Consider the following 19371-nt stretch of genomic DNA (forward strand, 5'->3'; position numbering starts at 1 on the left):
TAGATGGGCAGATAGATAGATAGATAGATAGATAGATAGATAGATAGATAGATAGATAGATAGATAGATAGATAGATAGATAGATAGATGGGCAGACAAAGAGATAGATAGATAGATAGATAGATAGATAGATAGATAGATAGATAGATAGATAGATAGATAGATAGATAGATAGATGGGCAGATAGATAGATAGATAGATAGATAGATAGATAGATAGATAGATGGGCAGATAGATAGATAGATGGGCAGATAGATAGATAGATGGGCAGATAGATAGATAGATGGGCAGATAGATAGATAGATAGATAGATGGGCAGACAAAGAGATAGATAGATAGATAGATAGATAGATAGATAGATAGATAGATAGATAGATAGATAGATAGATAGATGGGCAGATAGATAGATAGATAGATAGATAGATAGATAGATAGATAGATAGATAGATAGATAGATGGGCAGACAAAGAGATAGATAGATAGATAGATAGATAGATAGATAGATAGATAGATAGATAGATAGATAGATGGGCAGATAGATAGATAGATGGGCAGATAGATAGATAGATAGATAGATGGGCAGACAAAGAGATAGATAGATAGATAGATAAATAGATAGATAGATAGATAGATAGATAGATAGATAGATAGATAGATAGATAGATAGATAGATGGGCAGACAAAGAGATAGATAGATAGATAGATAGATAGATAGATAGATAGATAGATAGATAGATAGATAGATAGATAGATAGATGGGCAGATAGATAGATAGATAGATAGATAGATAGATAGATAGATAGATAGATGGGCAGATAGATAGATAGATAGATAGATAGATAGATAGATAGATAGATAGATAGATAGATAGATAGATAGATAGATAGATAGATAGATAGATAGATGGGCGGGCAGATGGGCAGATGGGCAGATAGATAGATAGATAGATAGATAGATAGATAGATAGATAGATAGATAGATAGATAGATAGATAGATAGATAGATAGATAGATAGATAGATAGATGGGCAGACAAAGAGATAGATAGATAGATAGATAGATAGATAGATAGATAGATAGATAGATAGATAGATAGATAGATAGAGAGATAGATAGATAGATGGGCAGATAGATAGATAGATAGATAGATAGATAGATAGATAGATGGGCAGACAAAGAGATAGATAGATAGATAGATAGATAGATAGATAGATAGATAGATAGATAGATAGATAGATGGGCAGACAAAGAGATAGATAGATAGATAGATAGATAGATAGATAGATAGATAGATAGATAGATAGATAGATAGATAGATGGGCAGACAAAGAGATAGATAGATAGATAGATAGATAGATAGATAGATAGATAGATAGATAGATAGATAGATAGATAGATGGGCAGATAGATAGATAGATAGATAGATAGATAGATAGATAGATAGATAGATAGATAGATAGATAGATAGATGGGCAGATAGATAGATAGATAGATAGATGGGCAGATAGATAGATAGATAGATAGATGGGCAGATAGATAGATAGATAGATAGATAGATAGATAGATAGATAGATAGATGGGCAGACAAAGAGATAGATAGATAGATAGATAGATAGATAGATAGATAGATAGATAGATAGATAGATAGATAGATAGATAGATGGGCAGATAGATAGATAGATAGATAGATAGATAGATAGATAGATAGATAGATAGATAGATGGGCAGATAGATAGATAGATGGGCAGATAGATAGATAGATGGGCAGATAGATAGATAGATGGGCAGATAGATAGATAGATAGATAGATGGGCAGACAAAGAGATAGATAGATAGATAGATAGATAGATAGATAGATAGATAGATAGATAGATAGATAGATGGGCAGATAGATAGATAGATAGATAGATAGATAGATAGATAGATAGATAGATAGATAGATAGATAGATAGATAGATGGGCAGACAAAGAGATAGATAGATAGATAGATAGATAGATAGATAGATAGATAGATAGATAGATAGATAGATGGGCAGATAGATAGATAGATGGGCAGATAGATAGATAGATAGATAGATGGGCAGACAAAGAGATAGATAGATAGATAGATAAATAGATAGATAGATAGATAGATAGATAGATAGATAGATAGATAGATAGATAGATAGATAGATGGGCAGACAAAGAGATAGATAGATAGATAGATAGATAGATAGATAGATAGATAGATAGATAGATAGATAGATAGATGGGCAGATAGATGGGCAGATAGATAGATAGATAGATAGATAGATAGATAGATGGGCAGATAGATAGATAGATAGATAGATAGATAGATAGATAGATAGATAGATAGATAGATAGATAGATAGATAGATAGATAGATAGATGGGCAGATGGGCAGATGGGCAGATAGATAGATAGATAGATAGATAGATAGATAGATAGATAGATAGATGGGCAGACAAAGAGATAGATAGATAGATAGATAGATAGATAGATAGATAGATAGATAGATAGATAGAGAGATAGATAGATAGATGGGCAGATAGATAGATAGATAGATAGATAGATAGATAGATGGGCAGACAAAGAGATAGATAGATAGATAGATAGATAGATAGATAGATAGATAGATAGATAGATAGATAGATAGATAGATAGATAGATAGATGGGCAGACAAAGAGATAGATAGATAGATAGATAGATAGATAGATAGATAGATAGATAGACAAAGAGATAGATAGATAGATAGATAGATAGATAGATAGATAGATAGATAGATAGATAGATAGATAGATAGATAGATAGATGGGCTGTGTGTTTGTTTCATAAAAAGACAATTACACATTATTCTACATACTGATACATTATGCAGCACATCAGTGCAGAAGCAAACTTTAGAACATAATAAACTCATCATTAGTGTGTGTGTGTGTGTGTGTGTGTGTGTGTGTGTGTGTGTGTGTGTGTGCTGGATGCTGGAGTATGTGAGGCTGTGTGTGTATTTAGTGCTAGGCTAATATTCCTGGTGCTACTGAAGTCTCCACCAGCCTCCATACTGTCAGATCAATCAGGCTGTAATTCACTATTGATCCAGCACACTGCTCAACTGCTATAGTTCTTCATGCAGACTGTACAGGCTGGTGTGGACAGTTTCAGGAGTTATGTCCCCAGGATGATTCTGACGCTGATGACCTTTTGAAATATTTACACTTTAAACAGTAAAACTGTTGAGCTAGGTTATCAGTTTTTGTCCTCCTACCTTGTGCTTCCACTAACAGGCCACATTATTAGAAACACAAACCTTGTTCCTCCACTAACTGGCCACATTATTAAAAACACCCACCTTGTACCTCCACTAACTGGCCACATTATTAAAAACACCCACCTTGTACCTCCACTAACTGGAAACTAATTCTCAAAGTACTATTTTAAACTTAATCAGATAATTACATTTGAAGATAATCTTTGATGATTTTTGGGAACATTTGGAGTGCAGCAAACTAAAACCAACTGTTAGTTTTAATTTAAGTTGACAACAGAAATCAAAATGACAGAGCTGAACAAAGTTTACAGAAAAGACAGCAACATGATCGTAAATGATGAAGCTGACATTCTTCAGATTTTCCCTTTCCACCTTAAATGGTGCAGCAGTTACATTCAGGTTCCTCACTGCTGCACCATTTAATGTGGAAAGGAAAAATTTAAATATGAAGCTGACGTATAAGAAGTCAGTTTCAGCCTCGTGGTGAATGTTGCACTTGTTTTACTTGCAGAAGCTGTTAAATTCAGTCAAATAGAGTGAGAGAGAGAGACGTTTCTTTTCTTTTGCTACCATGAGGTTCCAAAAGAGTTTCTCCAGTAAGAGTTAATGTGCTGAGTGGGGCTTATTGATGCTTTGCTTGTTTCCAGCTTAAGGAGGCAAAATTGAACTCTAAATGCTTCTCTTTTTTTCCAGAATAAAATAAGCCGAACATGAGCACAGTGACAGACCTTTGAATAACAATGCTGTATATTAGATTTACTGCAGGAAACCAATCCATTTGCATGAACAGTAAGTTGCTGTGCAGAGTCCCATCTGCAGTCAGACTGAGGCTCAACTCCAAAGCCATTTGTGTTCAAGTCAGTAAAATGACAGACTCTCCATTTTTTATAATTGCTGCCATTTACTGTAATTCAACAGTTTCAGTAGTTTAGTTAGTAACTCTAGTATTTTACCATCATATCAACAGTAACTATCATTAAAATAAACTCAGATGTCTGTGAAATTTTCATTTCAGTTTTCATTCATTTCAATTCATTTTTTGTAAATGAACAACAGAAGTGTTAAAATACAGAATATGTACAGTTCATAAATGTGCATTTAACCTTTTAAAAGCTGGTTTTGGCTATTAAATTTGACACTATTTTGAGACACCATTGGACACTAATACCTTTTTAAAGGGCATCCACATCCTGGAGCTGCTTATTCCCTCCAGACTCAAGCTTTCTTTAACAGTGACAGAGTTAGACTGATCTCTCCTCTCAGCAGTTTTCCTTCATTTCTGCCTTCTCTATCTAAATGTCACTGATATTATCCACATCTAACTTATAGTAAGGTAAGAAATGATATACTGAGATTTCTCCTTTCTGAAATCACCATGCAGAGAAGCAGGTTAACAGAGTGGCATTATCAGCACGGCAGAATGTTTACTTTCCTATTTGGTCATATTTTATGTTTGTTTATTTTACCATTTCATTGTACATTCTGTTCCGAAGTTCAGAATAACTTTTTAAGCTATATTTTTGTTATTCATACACTGTTAGACATGAAGGTTCTGTGCAGGTACATTATTCATTTTTCAGGGTACAAACAGTGTAAATGTTCCCTCAAAGATACAACAGTGGTTAAAGGTCCAGTTGTGAACCTTAAATAAGTTTGTCCAGGTAAAAGTACATTTTTGTACTTTTTCATAATCTAATGCTTTGAAACAGAGCAATAAAATAAAAAGCCTGGAGACGAGAGAGTGTGAGTGGAGTCAATAAAACTTAGAAAATATAATTTCAATGGATTATGGTACAATTATGTTCCCTAACTAAAGGTACTGAGATATACCCTTAAGGGTCCCACCCCAGTGACAAGAGGGGCACTGAGAGACAGTTTAGTACCTTTATTTTTGAGAGTGTACAATGATAACTTACACAATCCATTTAGCAAAACATATTTACAGATTTATTCTAGATTTTGCCAATAGTTTAATATTTCAGTGAACAAGCCGTGAAAATGATGTAGTACACTGTGATTATCTGTTTATGTTAATGTTTTTTTGATATTTTTTGTTAATTGTGTTGAGATTTCACCTCCACTTTTAAAGAATTTTGGATATCAATTTATTCATTTTAATGTCTTTCTCAGCATCATTTTAGAAGCTTCTTCAACCCTCTGGACACATTTCTCCATATTTATTTACAGCTTCATGCTGATTATCTGAAAGCTGTGAAGTTATTCTGGGTTTATTTATATTCAATACACACTTTTGCTGTAAACAGTGATTCAGAGCAGTTTGGTGTGAAATGGTTCAGATTTCTTCACAGTGGTGGTGATAGGAACCAGGGGTTGCCATGACTACAACACAAATATAGACATTTTATTTACTATCCAAAACCACCAGTGAACCTACACATTTCTTCTGAGTTTTATATGGAATGTTGATGATGGGGAAAATAGTTTGAAATAATATGTTTCTGAAATAATGTTTTCTTTAGAAACTATTTTGCCTCATAGCTCCCTGCATGTATCCCTCCACCATGAATAATAATAATAATAATAATGATAATAATAATAATGATAATAATAATAGGATTATACATGATAGGAGCAGAGATTTGAAGAAATAACATCAAAAAAGGAAAAAAATTTAAAATAATAATGAAAGCAACTAAAAGTAGCAATAAGAATTAATACCAAAGATGGCATAACAATAAGAAATGAGTAAAACAACAACAGGAAAATAGAATATGAAAAAGAATGAAATAGAATAAAAAGAAATAGAATGAGTTAAAACTAGAATACACAGTTGGTCATAATGTCAGTACGTACAATCAGAAAAGGTTAAAAGAGCTTCTTTCTAAAATTGCTAGCTGAAAATACTTGCTGTATGTCTTGTGTGACTGAACTATCATAAAACTACATCTCAGACATCAGACAGCACAGCAGGCAGCATAGTTAAGCAAAAAAACATTGAAAATTGGTAGAATTTCCCCTTTCCAAAAAAAAAAAAAAGCTAACAAACCTTTGTTGGGCAGTGAGGACTCTGACAAGGTCAGAGAAAGTTTAATGTCCAGTTAAAGCCCTGAAGCAGATCAATCAATCAATCAATCAATCAACTTGTATTTAGTCTCGGAGAACATTGAGGGTGCCCCTGATTTACAGTGTTCCTCAGATGCCAGTGTGTTATGGTGATTAAAGCCTAATGATGTAGCTTGTGTTGTTTTTTTTTTTTTTCAGATCGCTGCTCTGAAATGAAGTCTACAGCCGTGGACGATTCTCTGTTCACAGCCAGTTACTGCAGAGTCTGCAGCGCTCAGCTCATCTCCCATTCTCAGAGAGTAGCTCACTACAAGGTAGGCTCAGATTTAATATTATATATTTTTAACATTACGGATGGTTATTTATGTGTAAATATATAAAGGGATTTATGCCATAGCCACAGGGGGCGCTGTGGGTGTAGCCTGTATTCTGTTAAAAGGCCCATATCACAGAAAAAACCTTCCTCGCTTTTTAAAAATGAGAAGATCAAAGGTTCTTTGGAAACCTGAACACTTTGCATGCTTAATTGGTTCTTTGCATGGTGAAAATGATTCTTCAGATTGATGAAGAGTGTGTTCTATACAGAACCATATTGAAATGTTGTGAACCGTCATTCTATATGGGACCAAGGAGAGTTCTTCTACTGTTTCAAACTTGACATTATAACAATAGCAGAATCCTTTTTGGTGCTGTACAGTCTAAAGAACTATTTCACCATTCTTTACAATTTTCTTTGCGAAAGAACCCTTGAAAAACTGTCTTTTTGTGAAGAGTATAGTGTGTAAACATTGTTAAAAATGTGCCATTCACTTAAACCCTAGTAAATCCCTTGTTGTCATTTTTCATTTTGTCTAAGATAATGTGAAAAGTACATCTGCAGTTTCTAGTGGGCAGCTTTTAAAAACTCACCACACATCACAGCACAGGCTTCTGATTAACTGCTGCTAAATCAACATCTGGCAGAGCAAAAGTTGAGTGCGTGACAGAAAACTGAAACTGAACCTGTTCTGCGGTGCTGTGATGTTGGTATTTCATTCCTCTCGGAAAGACCCCAGAGACTCCCAGCTGTCACTGCTGGACTCAGGTTGTACCTCTGCTGCTGCCGAGTCCAGGCCAATTTCCTTGTGAGATGGATACCTTTACTAAAAATGCAGCATATCGCCTCATCAAAACTCACCAGCTGCCCCTTGTCATGTGGCTCTTGGCTATAATGTGCCCAAATTGGTGTCATAACATTTAGCTTAGGAACTAGATTTGTGTCCATTGTTGAATAGAATAATGTCAACTGGTTGGTGTCAACTGTTCAGCCAATAGCATGTCAGTGAAGAGAAGTGTGCAATAAATCTAATCGAAGAACCTGCCATTTCAACTTTTGGTTTTGTTTGGGTCTGGGAATTATGCGTGTGTATATGTTCAACTGAACACTGTCTGTAGATACAGAGCGAGCTAATTTTGTGCCAGAAGATTTGCATAAAATACTAAAACCTGCAAGCAAAATATTAAGTGTCAAAATATCCAAAATATTTTGCAAATACAAATAATAAACGTTAAATCAAACTGAACTTTTCAAAAACATTACTGGGTCTTACTGGGGACAGAAACATCCTCTTTTTTTATCTATCCATACAAGTCACGGGTGTTACTGAGTGTCATTGGTATTACACATAAGAAAGGTAACACCAGAGACAGTAACACCAGTGACAGTTTTGATGAAAAATGCATTTTACAAAATGCCTGCTACAGAGCATCAAACCACATGTTGTCAGTAATGGAATAGCCACTAAAATATGTAGCTTAATTCATTTGTGTTCTATTTTTTCACAATTACCTAAAAATAAAGTAGGTCAAACCAATGATGTTAACTAAAAGCTTCATATGAAATCCATCCATCCATCCATTTTCCAAGCCACTTCTCCGTCAGGGTCGCGGGGTTCATATGAAATGTACATGATAAAAATTCTGATAACTGAAAAGACACAGTGGACTTACCATGTGCTTTTCTTCATTGATCCTCAGAAAATAGGTAAACGGAAGTCAAGTGATATCATCAGTGTGATTTTTATTTCAAAATAAGAGATATTTTGTCATGCAGTAACAAGACAAGAGTAATCTCACCCCTTAAGCTCTGAGAGGAAAACTCTCTGTGACAGTCACTAACAGAGGCTGTATTACTCTCCTCTTCTGCTGAATTAAAGCTCAAATACAGCCTGTCAGTCAAGACACGTCTGGTGTCTGAATTTTAAAATAACGGTTCTTCAAGGGCTCTTTAGTAAAGACAGTGGCTTTATATAAGACCATGAACACTCAAAGAACCCTCTGCATGCTAAATGGTACTTTGATAAACAATGTGTTGTATATGGTTTCATATTGCAACAAAAATCATTCTGCTATTGTTATAATGTCAAGCTTGTTTACAATAGCAGAACCCTTTTTAGTGCTATATTGAATCATTCTCAAACATTTCTAAATAGAACCATCTGCAGCACATTCTCCATCAAGCTAAAGAACCATGCCAAGAACCATTTGAGCATGCAGATGTTTCTTTGAGTCTTCATGGTTCAATGTAGAACCACTGTTTTCCTAAGGAACCCTTGAAGAATAATTTTTTTTAAGAATGTAGCTAAAAGTAGTGGAAGCTTACACTCCCAGTTAGCGTGGTGTTAACTGCAGGCCTCATCACACACAGACCTCAAACCGTGTGGAGGTGTTCAGTAAAAAGTCTTGATGTGGTTTCTGACACTGTATGACTCACTGTTATCCAAAAACATTTCACTATGCTAATTGGTGGAGTATAAGCTACCATTACTTTTTAGCAACATTAGCCTCGTAGCGTGTGTGGAGGAAAGATGTTTGAAATTTGAATAAACTATAACTTTAACTCCTGTTAAAATAACCTGCAGGTATATTATTCAGTTATTAAAGCCTATGAAAGCTTAAAATTAAATTGAATTGAATTATTCAGTATCTAGTATAAATTATTTTGTATCTACTATAAATTATTCAGTATCCCATATAAATTATCCAGTGTCTACTATGGAGTATTCACTGTCTACTGTAAATTACTCAATATCTAATTTAAATTATTTAGTATCTACTATAAATTATTCAGGATCTCCTATAAATTATCCAGTGTCTACTATGAATTACTTAGTATCTACTTGGTTTGAACACATTATACCATAATGTGAAACCTTTAGAACTGAATGGGTTTAGAAAGTGTGAAATAAACTCATCTGTTCTATCTGTCCACCTGTTCCAGAGTCGAAAACATGCGAATAAAGTGCGTCTGTACTACATGCTTCATCCAGTGGACGGAGGCTGTCCTGCCAAGAAACTCCGCACAGATAATGTTTGTCAGACTAAAACAAACCATTCCATTTCTTTGTTCATCTACTAAATCTTAAATCTCAAAACCGTATGTTTGGCCAACTATCTCCTCTCTGACCGCTCTGTGTGCATGTTTAGGGAAGCGAGGATGGAGATGTGGATAAGAATAAGTGCTGCACGCTGTGTAACATGTCCTTCACCTCTGCCGTGGTGGCACAGTCTCACTATCAGGGCAAAATCCATGCTAAGAGGCTAAAGCTACTGCTGGGGGAAACAACCTCCATCGCAACCACAGGTAAGCAGGGCGGGGGGCAAATACTTTAAAAGAAAAGTGAAAAAGCAAATGATTACACAGCCAAGGTGTGTTTGGTGTCTGAAGTTTGCTTCTTTAGTTTTAGCACAGGAGCTAAGAGGCTAGTGCAGCTAACAAGTAACAGAAGCTTATACCCCACCAACTACCGTCATGCCTAAATCCTCACTCATCACTCGGACTGAGTGGAGGTATTCAGTATCTCTAATAGACCTGATTATTAGGATTCTGACACTGTATGACTCACTGTTATCTACAAACATGGACTGAAGTGCAGACGTACAGGTTCAGGGAGTAGTTCACTACTACTATGTACTAATATAATGCAATATAATCAGAACAATATTACACATTAACCAGCATAACATAGTATTATTATATACTACCATGAATTACATACTAATATTACATACTACCCCATAATACATTCTATAACGTGTGTAATAACACATTGCAACATTGTGATATTGCAATGCAAAACTGTGACAGTTTGCATTGTAGAGGACAGACATTTGGTGAATTATGTGATCTAATGAAATTGCATTGTTTGAACACCTGTCTGCACCAGTCAACAACAAATTTCTTCCTGCCTCTCACCTCTAAATATCACTCATACATTCAAAAAACAGGATTATGGTCGTCATCTGTCCATTAGAATTTTGCTCAAAACATTGTGAGAATACTAAATCCTGAACCTGGTATGTTGATATTATGTATTATTATTAAATACTGCCTTGCGTTTAAGCAATAGAACATGAGAGGGAGTGTGTTATCACAAAATAACATCACCGCCATGATGTTATGCGCATTATTGCACAACCTTGAGGGTATTATTGCTTTCATACAACAGTTAAGTAAATAAAGAAAGAAATTAATAAACTGGGCTGTGAACGTGTCATTTAATATGTTTTAATGTCAGCAATTCCTTCCGCCAAAAAAGGTCCTTAACAAGCAGCTTGTTGCTACATCAGAGTAACATAGCCGGCAGTTTGTTCTCCAGCTCCACACAGACCAACTGACAATTTTAGAATTTAGTTTAGTCTCATCTTCAGAGTCTGACCAATTCGGCTGTCGGTCAAATGTGGTCTGAAAAGTATCCATATTCTGTGCACAAAGTAAGAAGTAAAAATGTTCAAGTGGCTTGAGCGTCTCGTACAGCTGTCAAAGTCGTTGCTTAGCAACGGCATCTTAGCAGAGTGATACAGTGTTTGTGATGTTATGGTGAAATATCAGCACAGTTAGCGCTTCTCAACCAATCAGCTTGCATGGCCGGAACTAACTGTTGTGTAATACATAATAATATATCATACTATCACATATTATGTACTAATATTACACACTACCCCGTATTACATAATATAATGTACCACTATATATTATGTAATATTATGATTTAATACAGAGTAACATGTATTATAGTGATGTAATACAGGGTAGTATGTAATTGTATGATGTGATACAGAGTAGCGTGTACTATTATGATATAGAGTACTATGTACTATTATGATATAATACAGAGTAGTATGTACTATTATGATGTAATACAGGGTACTATGTAATATAATGATATCATACAGTGTAGTATGTACTCTTATGATGCAATAGAGAGTTGTATGCATTAGTATGATGTAACACAGCTTTTTTCTTTTTTTCTAAAGACTATAAATGATCCATGTATATATTATACTATAATGTACCATTATATGCTCTCAGAGGCGATCACTCGTATTCCAATCCATTCATTTAAATGGAAGGATGTCTACCAAATCAACCTTTTCCTGATGTGTTTATTATAAAGATAATTATATTAAAAGCGATAAACCTCTTCATCCCTAAGAGAAAGTGCAACCTGATGCATGCTAGTCACAGACAAATTAGCTCACATGTCTGTTTATGAAACATATTCATCTTGTTAGAGTCCTGCCGTGTGTCTCATTAAGAAAAAGCCTGCGGGGAACGTTTGCATTTCTAATTTGCGCCTGGTGCCCCTGAAGCGCCTCAGACTGGCACTGCGGCTCCTCCTCCAGCTCACATTGACAGTAGAGGCTGATTGGAAGCCAAACATGTCAGCGTAATCACATCTGCATGTCACCGCAGCATTAATATGTGTTATTAATGTTGGCGCCTGTCGCCCGCTGCGCTGAATTGTGAAATATTGCCCTGCTCAATGCACCACAACCCGTCATATGACACCTGTGCTTTTCTTCTTCAGGTAATTAAAATATTCAGTGCCTATTTTCTTTTGCATTCTCTCTACTTCAGATTTAATCAGTTCAGATTACTTTCCTAATAAAAACCTCTGCAGTGGCTGTCTTCAGTGGCTGTGACCCAGTCTGCTACCTTACAGCTCAACCTGACAGGCATCGCATTATGCTTAACCAATCACTCCCTGAGCGTGCAGCACAGCAGAGATCCCGAGGAGCATCTTAATGTGACAGTGTGGAATAAAATCTCAAACTACTGTTTTAAAATGAGAGCTCAGAGTGTTCTATTGGAGCTAAACCTATTTTTTTTTCTCCCTGTAGACTCACCAGGTCGGCCAGAGCAGGTGGTGACTGATGTGTCCATGGTCAGCCCTCTAACACAGACGCCGCTATCCCTGCAGTTCTGCCTGATGTGTAAGGCCTGCTTCAACAACCCCGGCATGGCGCAGCAGCACTACAGTGGCAAGAAGCACAAAAAGAACACAGCACAAGCATTCCTGCTGGCACAGCTCGGAGAAACGCTGGACACACAGCACACTAACGGTACATTACACCCTTACAGAACAGTTCTTCAAGGGTTCTTTAGTAAAAGAAAGCTATATAGAAATGCAAACGCTCAAAGAACCATTTATATGCATTTACAGAACAGGTTTGAGCTGTTGAGGTTACAGCCATTCGATACAGCCAACTGGTTACACCACACCCATTCCAGGGTTATACTAAAGCCGTGTCCGTGGTCATGCTACATTCTTTCCCATGGTTACACTAGGTCTACACATTTCTATGCTATGGCGCATCTGTTTCCATGGTTACGCTACACCTGTTTCCATTAATACAGCTCACCCATTTCTATGGTAATACACTCATTCCCATTGCTAGTCTAGACTTACACCTAGGCCTACACTTATTTCAGTGGTTACACTAGGTCTACATCTAGTTCTATGGTTATGTTACACACAGTTCCATACAATGGCACAGCTGTTTTCATGAGAATGGAATGTTCATGTTTAATGGAATGTTCATGTTTAACCTCCCTGCCCACACACTTGTGAAAACAAAACTAAGCCTTTGTGTGTGCATGTGTGTGTGCGCTTGTGTTTGTGTGTGTGTGTGTGTGTGTATGTGTGATTGCTGATCATGATTTTTAGAGACAAATACAACCCCATTCCCAAACAGTTTGGGATACTGTGCAGAATGTAAATAAAAATAGAATGCAATGATATGCAAATCAAGTAAACCATATTTTTGAAGTAAAATACCACAAGGACAACATATCAAATGTTGAACCTGAGAAATTGTATTGTTTTTTGAAAAATATATTCCCATTTTAAGTTTGATGGCAAAAAAAAAGTTCTGAAAAAGTTGGGTTGTGTTTACCACTGTGTTTCATCACCTCTTCTTTTAATAACACTTTGGGAACTGAGTTTGGGAAATGAGCAGACCAATTGCTGTAGTTTTAAACATGAAATGTTTTCCTGTTCTTGTTTGATACAGAATTTCAGCTGCTCATCAGTTCAGGGTCTCCTTTGTGATATTTGTCTTTTCATATTCATATTATTTCATATTATTATTTTCATACATTTCCTGAAAAAGACATCAACTGAAAGGCAGCATATGTTGCCAAATCATGTATAAATCGTCCAGCATTAATAGAGAATTCACAGATGTGCACATCACCCATGCCATGTGCACTAATGTACTCCTATAGCATCATGAATGCCTGCATCCCAACTTTTTTGGAACATGTTGTTGGCATCAAATTCAAAATGGGCATATATTTTTCCGAAAACAATAAAATTTCTATTTCTAATGAAATAGAGGGTTTAGATGATTTGCCTAATAATGCATTTTGTTGTTATTTACATTTTGCACAGCAGTGCAACTTTTTTGGAAATGGGGTTGTTCTTCATATTCTGTAATCTACTAAATTTCTAAAAATAAATCAGACTAAATTGTTTCCGTGATTGACTATCTACATGTGTGTGCGTCTGTGACCGCAAATTCTTAAACAGCATTAAATTTACATAAAATAATATACTAATTCACATATTTTAACACACTCATTTGCAAGAAGGTTCTTAAATAAAAGTAAATTGCTCTTATTCTGTTGTTGCACTATAGAAATGTTTCTTTGCTCTGAGTCACACAATGTTTGAGGTTCTGAGTTTTTTTCAGGTTGTCTATGAATTTCATATCACACATGCACTCCTCAGTTGCACGTCGTCAGTTGTAAGTCAGTCTGCATAAGAGCATCTGCCAAATGATTACGTGTAAGTGTTTTTCATAATCCAAGACTTCTGTCCAGTAAAAGTACAATCTGCTCTGATGAGTTTGTCACTGATAACTGGTCAATTATGAATACTTACACATTATTTTAGCATTTCACAATCCTGCTGGGAGATTTCATGGTCTTTAGTGCTGGTGCAGAGCTGTTCCTTTCATCAACAAACCTCATTATTTAATTACTCTGACTAACACTAAGCACTGACGAACCTTCCTGAAGTGTAATTAGCGACGGCAGTGCAGTTCACTGTAGAAGACTGATCAAACCCAGAGGATTTGCTTCAAGCCCAGATGCGACAGGAAGCTTTATTCTGAGCTGGTGTGTGTTGTTGTTTTTAGAAACACTCCTGTCCCCACGTCAGATATGACTCATTTCTGCAGTTTCTGCTGTTTTCATTCATGTTTGTGTGACAGTCAGTGTCCCTAGATTCCTGCTGTAATATTGTTTTGCTCTTCTTTTTGTTTACATAACCTACAAAATACAATTAGAATAGAATAACTTCACTGTAATGAATGAAGTACAACAAAAGTCTGTTTACAATAATAATAATAATAGTAATGACTAAATTCATTTATATCTTAGTAAATGAATAGTATATCACTGCTGTATGAAAAAGCATATATCTCCCTAATTTTACATCATTTGAGCTCAGGAGCTGTGCTTTACATTGTGTGAAAAAATCATGATGAGTGGACCAATAGAAATGCTCCAAAAGTTGTTGGAATAAAGTCTCTTACATTAACTTACATTGAAAGTAAAGAAAGCTTTTGCCCTCTCCTATAAACTTACTGTTTTGGAGATACTTCTTTTCTTTGAACAGTGTCACTATTCATAATTGTATTGTATTGTAATTAAAACAGCAATGAAATTCACACATCACAGCTCAGCAGGACCTACCCTGTGTGTACAGAGTGACTTCATGGATGTTCAGCGAAGATCCAGTCAGTAATCAAGTTCAGAGAACGACCTTTCAGATCCTGCATTTACCTCCATTTAAATGGCTGACTGCACTTCTCTGGCTGTAACTTCTCCCTATGTCTGTCATCTGATTGACTCCGACTCTGAGTTTAGTGCTGATAATCAGAAATGTAACCTAAATATACGTAAAAAAGACTCAAAATGCAGTTACACTTAATGTCACGTTTACTTGTTATATCATTAACATTTAAAAACATGTTAAAAACTTATGTGCCAGAGAGATTTTGGTCACTGGTGTTATCAGGACTCTTATGTTACATTTATCGTAGTAATCTTAGCTCTATTAATCTACTTCTTTGGGTTGAGGCTCATGAAAGAGGAAGCATATTGAGGCATGAGAAGGCGAGTCCACACTTGCTCACTACATTTCATTAATTTATTAATAATAGTTTATTAGGCCGCACATACCTTCTTTGTGTCACCCGTGTTATGTGCTTTAATGGCTGCCTAATTAAAATTTTGCAAAATAATGCCAAATATAATTTTTATTACTGATTTTAAATAGTTACACAAGGTCACCTGGCCACCAATGAGTCAGCCAATTTACAAAATCCTCAGTTTTAACCAGAATGTCCCTGGATCCACAGTCACTGGTGTTAGTATCACATTAATACAACACCAGTGACTGTAAAATTATGTTTGGAATTAAGCTCTCCTTTTTGCATATATGATAATAGGGGATGTTACTGGACACATTAAAATAAGGTTTGTTGTGAAAAATGTTGAATATTTTATGTTTTTGAGTTGTTTTTTTATGTTATGTTCAGTATGTATTGGCCTTAAGGAAGGAAAATTGGGTCAATTTAATGTTTTGCTGAACTCTGACTAATTTAAGTCTGCTGGTGGGATTTAGTGATGATTAAGAGCTTAGAGTTAGTGCCATGCTAATTGGTGTACATAATCTTCCATTGCTTGTTAGCTACATTAGCAAACTTCAGATACAGAGCATCTTGAATGAGTGACTGGTTTAAGAAGGGAAAATTGGATAAACTTGATTTTTTGCTGAACTCTCTCATTAATAACAACAGTCTGCTGGTGGGAGATGGAGAGAAACACTGAGGCTGCCTGTGTTCTATGTGCTGTATTGATTACCCAGGCAACCATGTTAAACTGTATTGATGAGGTGGCCAGTGTGGTCATCTGTTACCCCAGCAATCTGCTGATCCCTGGTGTAATCAGATTCAGCCAAACAGACAGGTTTCCCATGAGAGAATATTGAGCCATTGTTCTTTATTACATACAGAATCACTGTGATTCATACCTTTACACTGGAGCTGGAGGTTATGTGGGGTCAGTCTACTGACCCTAATATTATGGCCTTATCTTTCCCATGAATCCTATTTTCTTGTGTTTTATTACCCCCATGAGGTCTACCTATGAGGTTTATGTGGTTTATGTAATAGTCATCATTCAATTTTCCTTGACCATTTTCTAATTTCTCATAAACATATTATGATATTTCAGCACTTCATTAACTTCACCCCCTTGTTTCTACACTCATTGTCCATTTTATGGCCTCCACTAACCATATAGGAGCACTTTGTAGTTCTACAGTTACAGACTGTAGTCCATCTGTTTCTCTGGATACATTCTTCAATGTCAGGACCCCCACAGAGCAGGTATTATTTAGGTGGTGGGTCATTCTCAGCAATGCAGTAACACTGACGTGACCTTTTCTACCCCAAGGCCCACCTGTTTACAAGAATAGCGACCCACAGGAAAACTAAAACCAACTTTTTAAATACGATTTTCTTTTTCTCTTCTTAAGTGCTGAAACTGAAAAACTGAGAATCAGATCAAATTCTCCATTTTGGCTTAATTGCAGCTCCCAAAATTTGTGGTTATTTAAAAAAAATCCCAAAGATGTTAAAAAAGAGGAAAAAGCAGAGTATAGAAATGTGTGAGGTAGATGTGGACTGTGATTTGGAGCGGAATACATCATATTTTCACTGAGAATACTCCACTGCTCTTTAGTTTCGAGGGTATTTGTGATTAATTTGAAATAGCCAAACCTCACTCCACTCCCCGGGCTTTTGGATTAGCGTCGTCACATTCAACAATAATAATAAACCTTACTTTATAGCTGCTTCTTTCTCAGTGGTAAATCAATTTGAGTTTAACCACTTGTGGTGCTGATCTTTGGCCAAAAGCATGTTCTGATCTATGAGCCAAAATCAAACATGCATCTTCACTATTATTTTTTTTTACTGTAGCTCGTGGTGCAGAAACGAGAGTAAATGAGGGTGTGTAAAGAGTCAGACGTTAGAACAAGGCAGATTATGCTCACGGTATAGTGTCGACGTGCTGCCAGAAGAGGAGAGAGAGCTCTGTTGGTGAATGCCCTCGTTTCATCACAGACTGTGTTTCCACCAGCAGACAGGGCTCGTTTGGACGCTGTTTGCTGTCTGTTACAGATATCAAAACTGAGTCAGCTAAAGAAAAGTCTGATATGTCCACACTAAACATGGTGGGTGTGAAAACACTCTGGCTCACTAACTGTCTGCATCACGTGCCCGCAGCTGTGTTATCTCAAACTGATGACGTGCAATGTTTTTATGTGTTTTTATTAAACACTCGGTTATCAGTTCTTAATTATTAAGTTAATCTTTATTCCACTTATGCTTTTATTAATTGAAGTGAGGTTACCGTCCCACTATGAACGACTGCCTCCTCAGAGTTTAGGCCCGCAGACCACCAGAGAGTGGTCACAGGATGCTGCTGACAGGTGGTTGTTGGCTGGATGTTTTTGGTTCTCAGTCCAGCAGCGACTCAGGTGTTTAAAAATTCCAGTAACATAAAGACTGTTTTGAGTGGAAATGAAATAAAGAGCCTGTGACTGTTCTATAGCGCTGTGTTTATATCAGAAAGCTTATTTTTGTCCACTGTGAGTTTGTAACTGAACGTGTGTCCTCAGTGCTGAAGCAGAACCGGATGTGTGAGGTGTGCAGTGTAACTCTGAACTCTGTGGCTCAATACCACGCTCACCTACAGGGGTCCAAACACCAGAACAAGTGAGTAACAAGCACTCACACCATATTTCCACACTGCACAGCGTACAGTCTTAGTCCTGTATTACACAGTCTCATGTTTTTCTTACAATATTAAATGTGCATCCAGACTATACCACAGCTAAAGTAGTGTACTACACCAAACTGGACTGGACCTACTGCCCCATTCATGAAGTAGACATCAACTAGAATGACTAAACCTACAAACATTTTCGTAAGGGAAACCAGCCCTGGTAAATGTTGACTTATGGTCCTGCTAATTGCTGGCAAGAAGGAGGGGTGATGTCCTGAGGATCCTGAAATCTCAGTCATGCTAGTGTTAACACATTACAAAGGACAGGTATATGGAGCCCCAGCCCTAGAGTGAGTGAACGTTGTGCAGTTTGTACACATGCTTTCACAATTTCTTAATTCCCACGATAATTCTCTTGTTTTCTTTTATTCTAGCAAATGTTTTCTTTACATTGTGGGTATGTTGTTTTTCATTCATGAGAACAATTTCCTAATTTTTTCTTTTAATCTTGCACATGTTTTCTTTTTAACTAAAGATATTTTTTTGGCTTTTTGTATTAAAATAACTTTTTTACAGACATTTTAAACAAGCAATGTTAAATTGTAGAAATGCATGAAATCCTGAAGAACTGAGAGAGAGCTTTGTCTGCACTGGCTGTATGCAACATTTGCTGTATTGATTGACTTTCAAACAAATCTGGTGTCATGACCTCACTGACATGGAGGTACCATCTGGTTTATGTGCTGAAAAGGACATGAAAGGATGTTTCTCAGGGGTGTAGCTACGGACCCCCTTTTATTAGATCCATTATGGTCCAGTTAAGCCTGCCTCCTGGCGCCATTATCATTCTGCCAATACCAAAGATATTGGCCACCCTGTATCAGCCATGTTTACACTCCTTTCAGCTATACTAGTGGTCAGATTAGCAGGGGAACTTTTGTGAAACTGCTTTTGT

At 36.3% G+C, this 19371-nt stretch overlaps 1 protein-coding gene across 2 annotated transcripts in view; it reads left to right on the forward strand.

The window, feature by feature from the left end:
• The window catches only part of LOC108440568 (zinc finger matrin-type protein 4-like), a 38273-nt gene that overhangs the window by 17255 nt on the left and 1647 nt on the right, over positions 1 to 19371 (forward strand). For both annotated transcript variants that reach the window (XM_017719493.2, XM_017719494.1), the window contains exons 2-6: positions 6491 to 6606; positions 9552 to 9641; positions 9758 to 9914; positions 12455 to 12676; positions 18310 to 18406. In XM_017719493.2, the coding sequence (XP_017574982.1) occupies positions 6505 to 6606; positions 9552 to 9641; positions 9758 to 9914; positions 12455 to 12676; positions 18310 to 18406 (668 nt within the window). In that variant the 5' untranslated portion in view covers positions 6491 to 6504. The remainder of the gene's footprint in view (positions 1 to 6490; positions 6607 to 9551; positions 9642 to 9757; positions 9915 to 12454; positions 12677 to 18309; positions 18407 to 19371) is intronic.

This window comes from Pygocentrus nattereri, chromosome 18 (genome assembly GCF_015220715.1).
Source record: "Pygocentrus nattereri isolate fPygNat1 chromosome 18, fPygNat1.pri, whole genome shotgun sequence".
In the NCBI taxonomy this organism is placed as follows: Eukaryota; Metazoa; Chordata; class Actinopteri; order Characiformes; family Serrasalmidae; genus Pygocentrus; species Pygocentrus nattereri.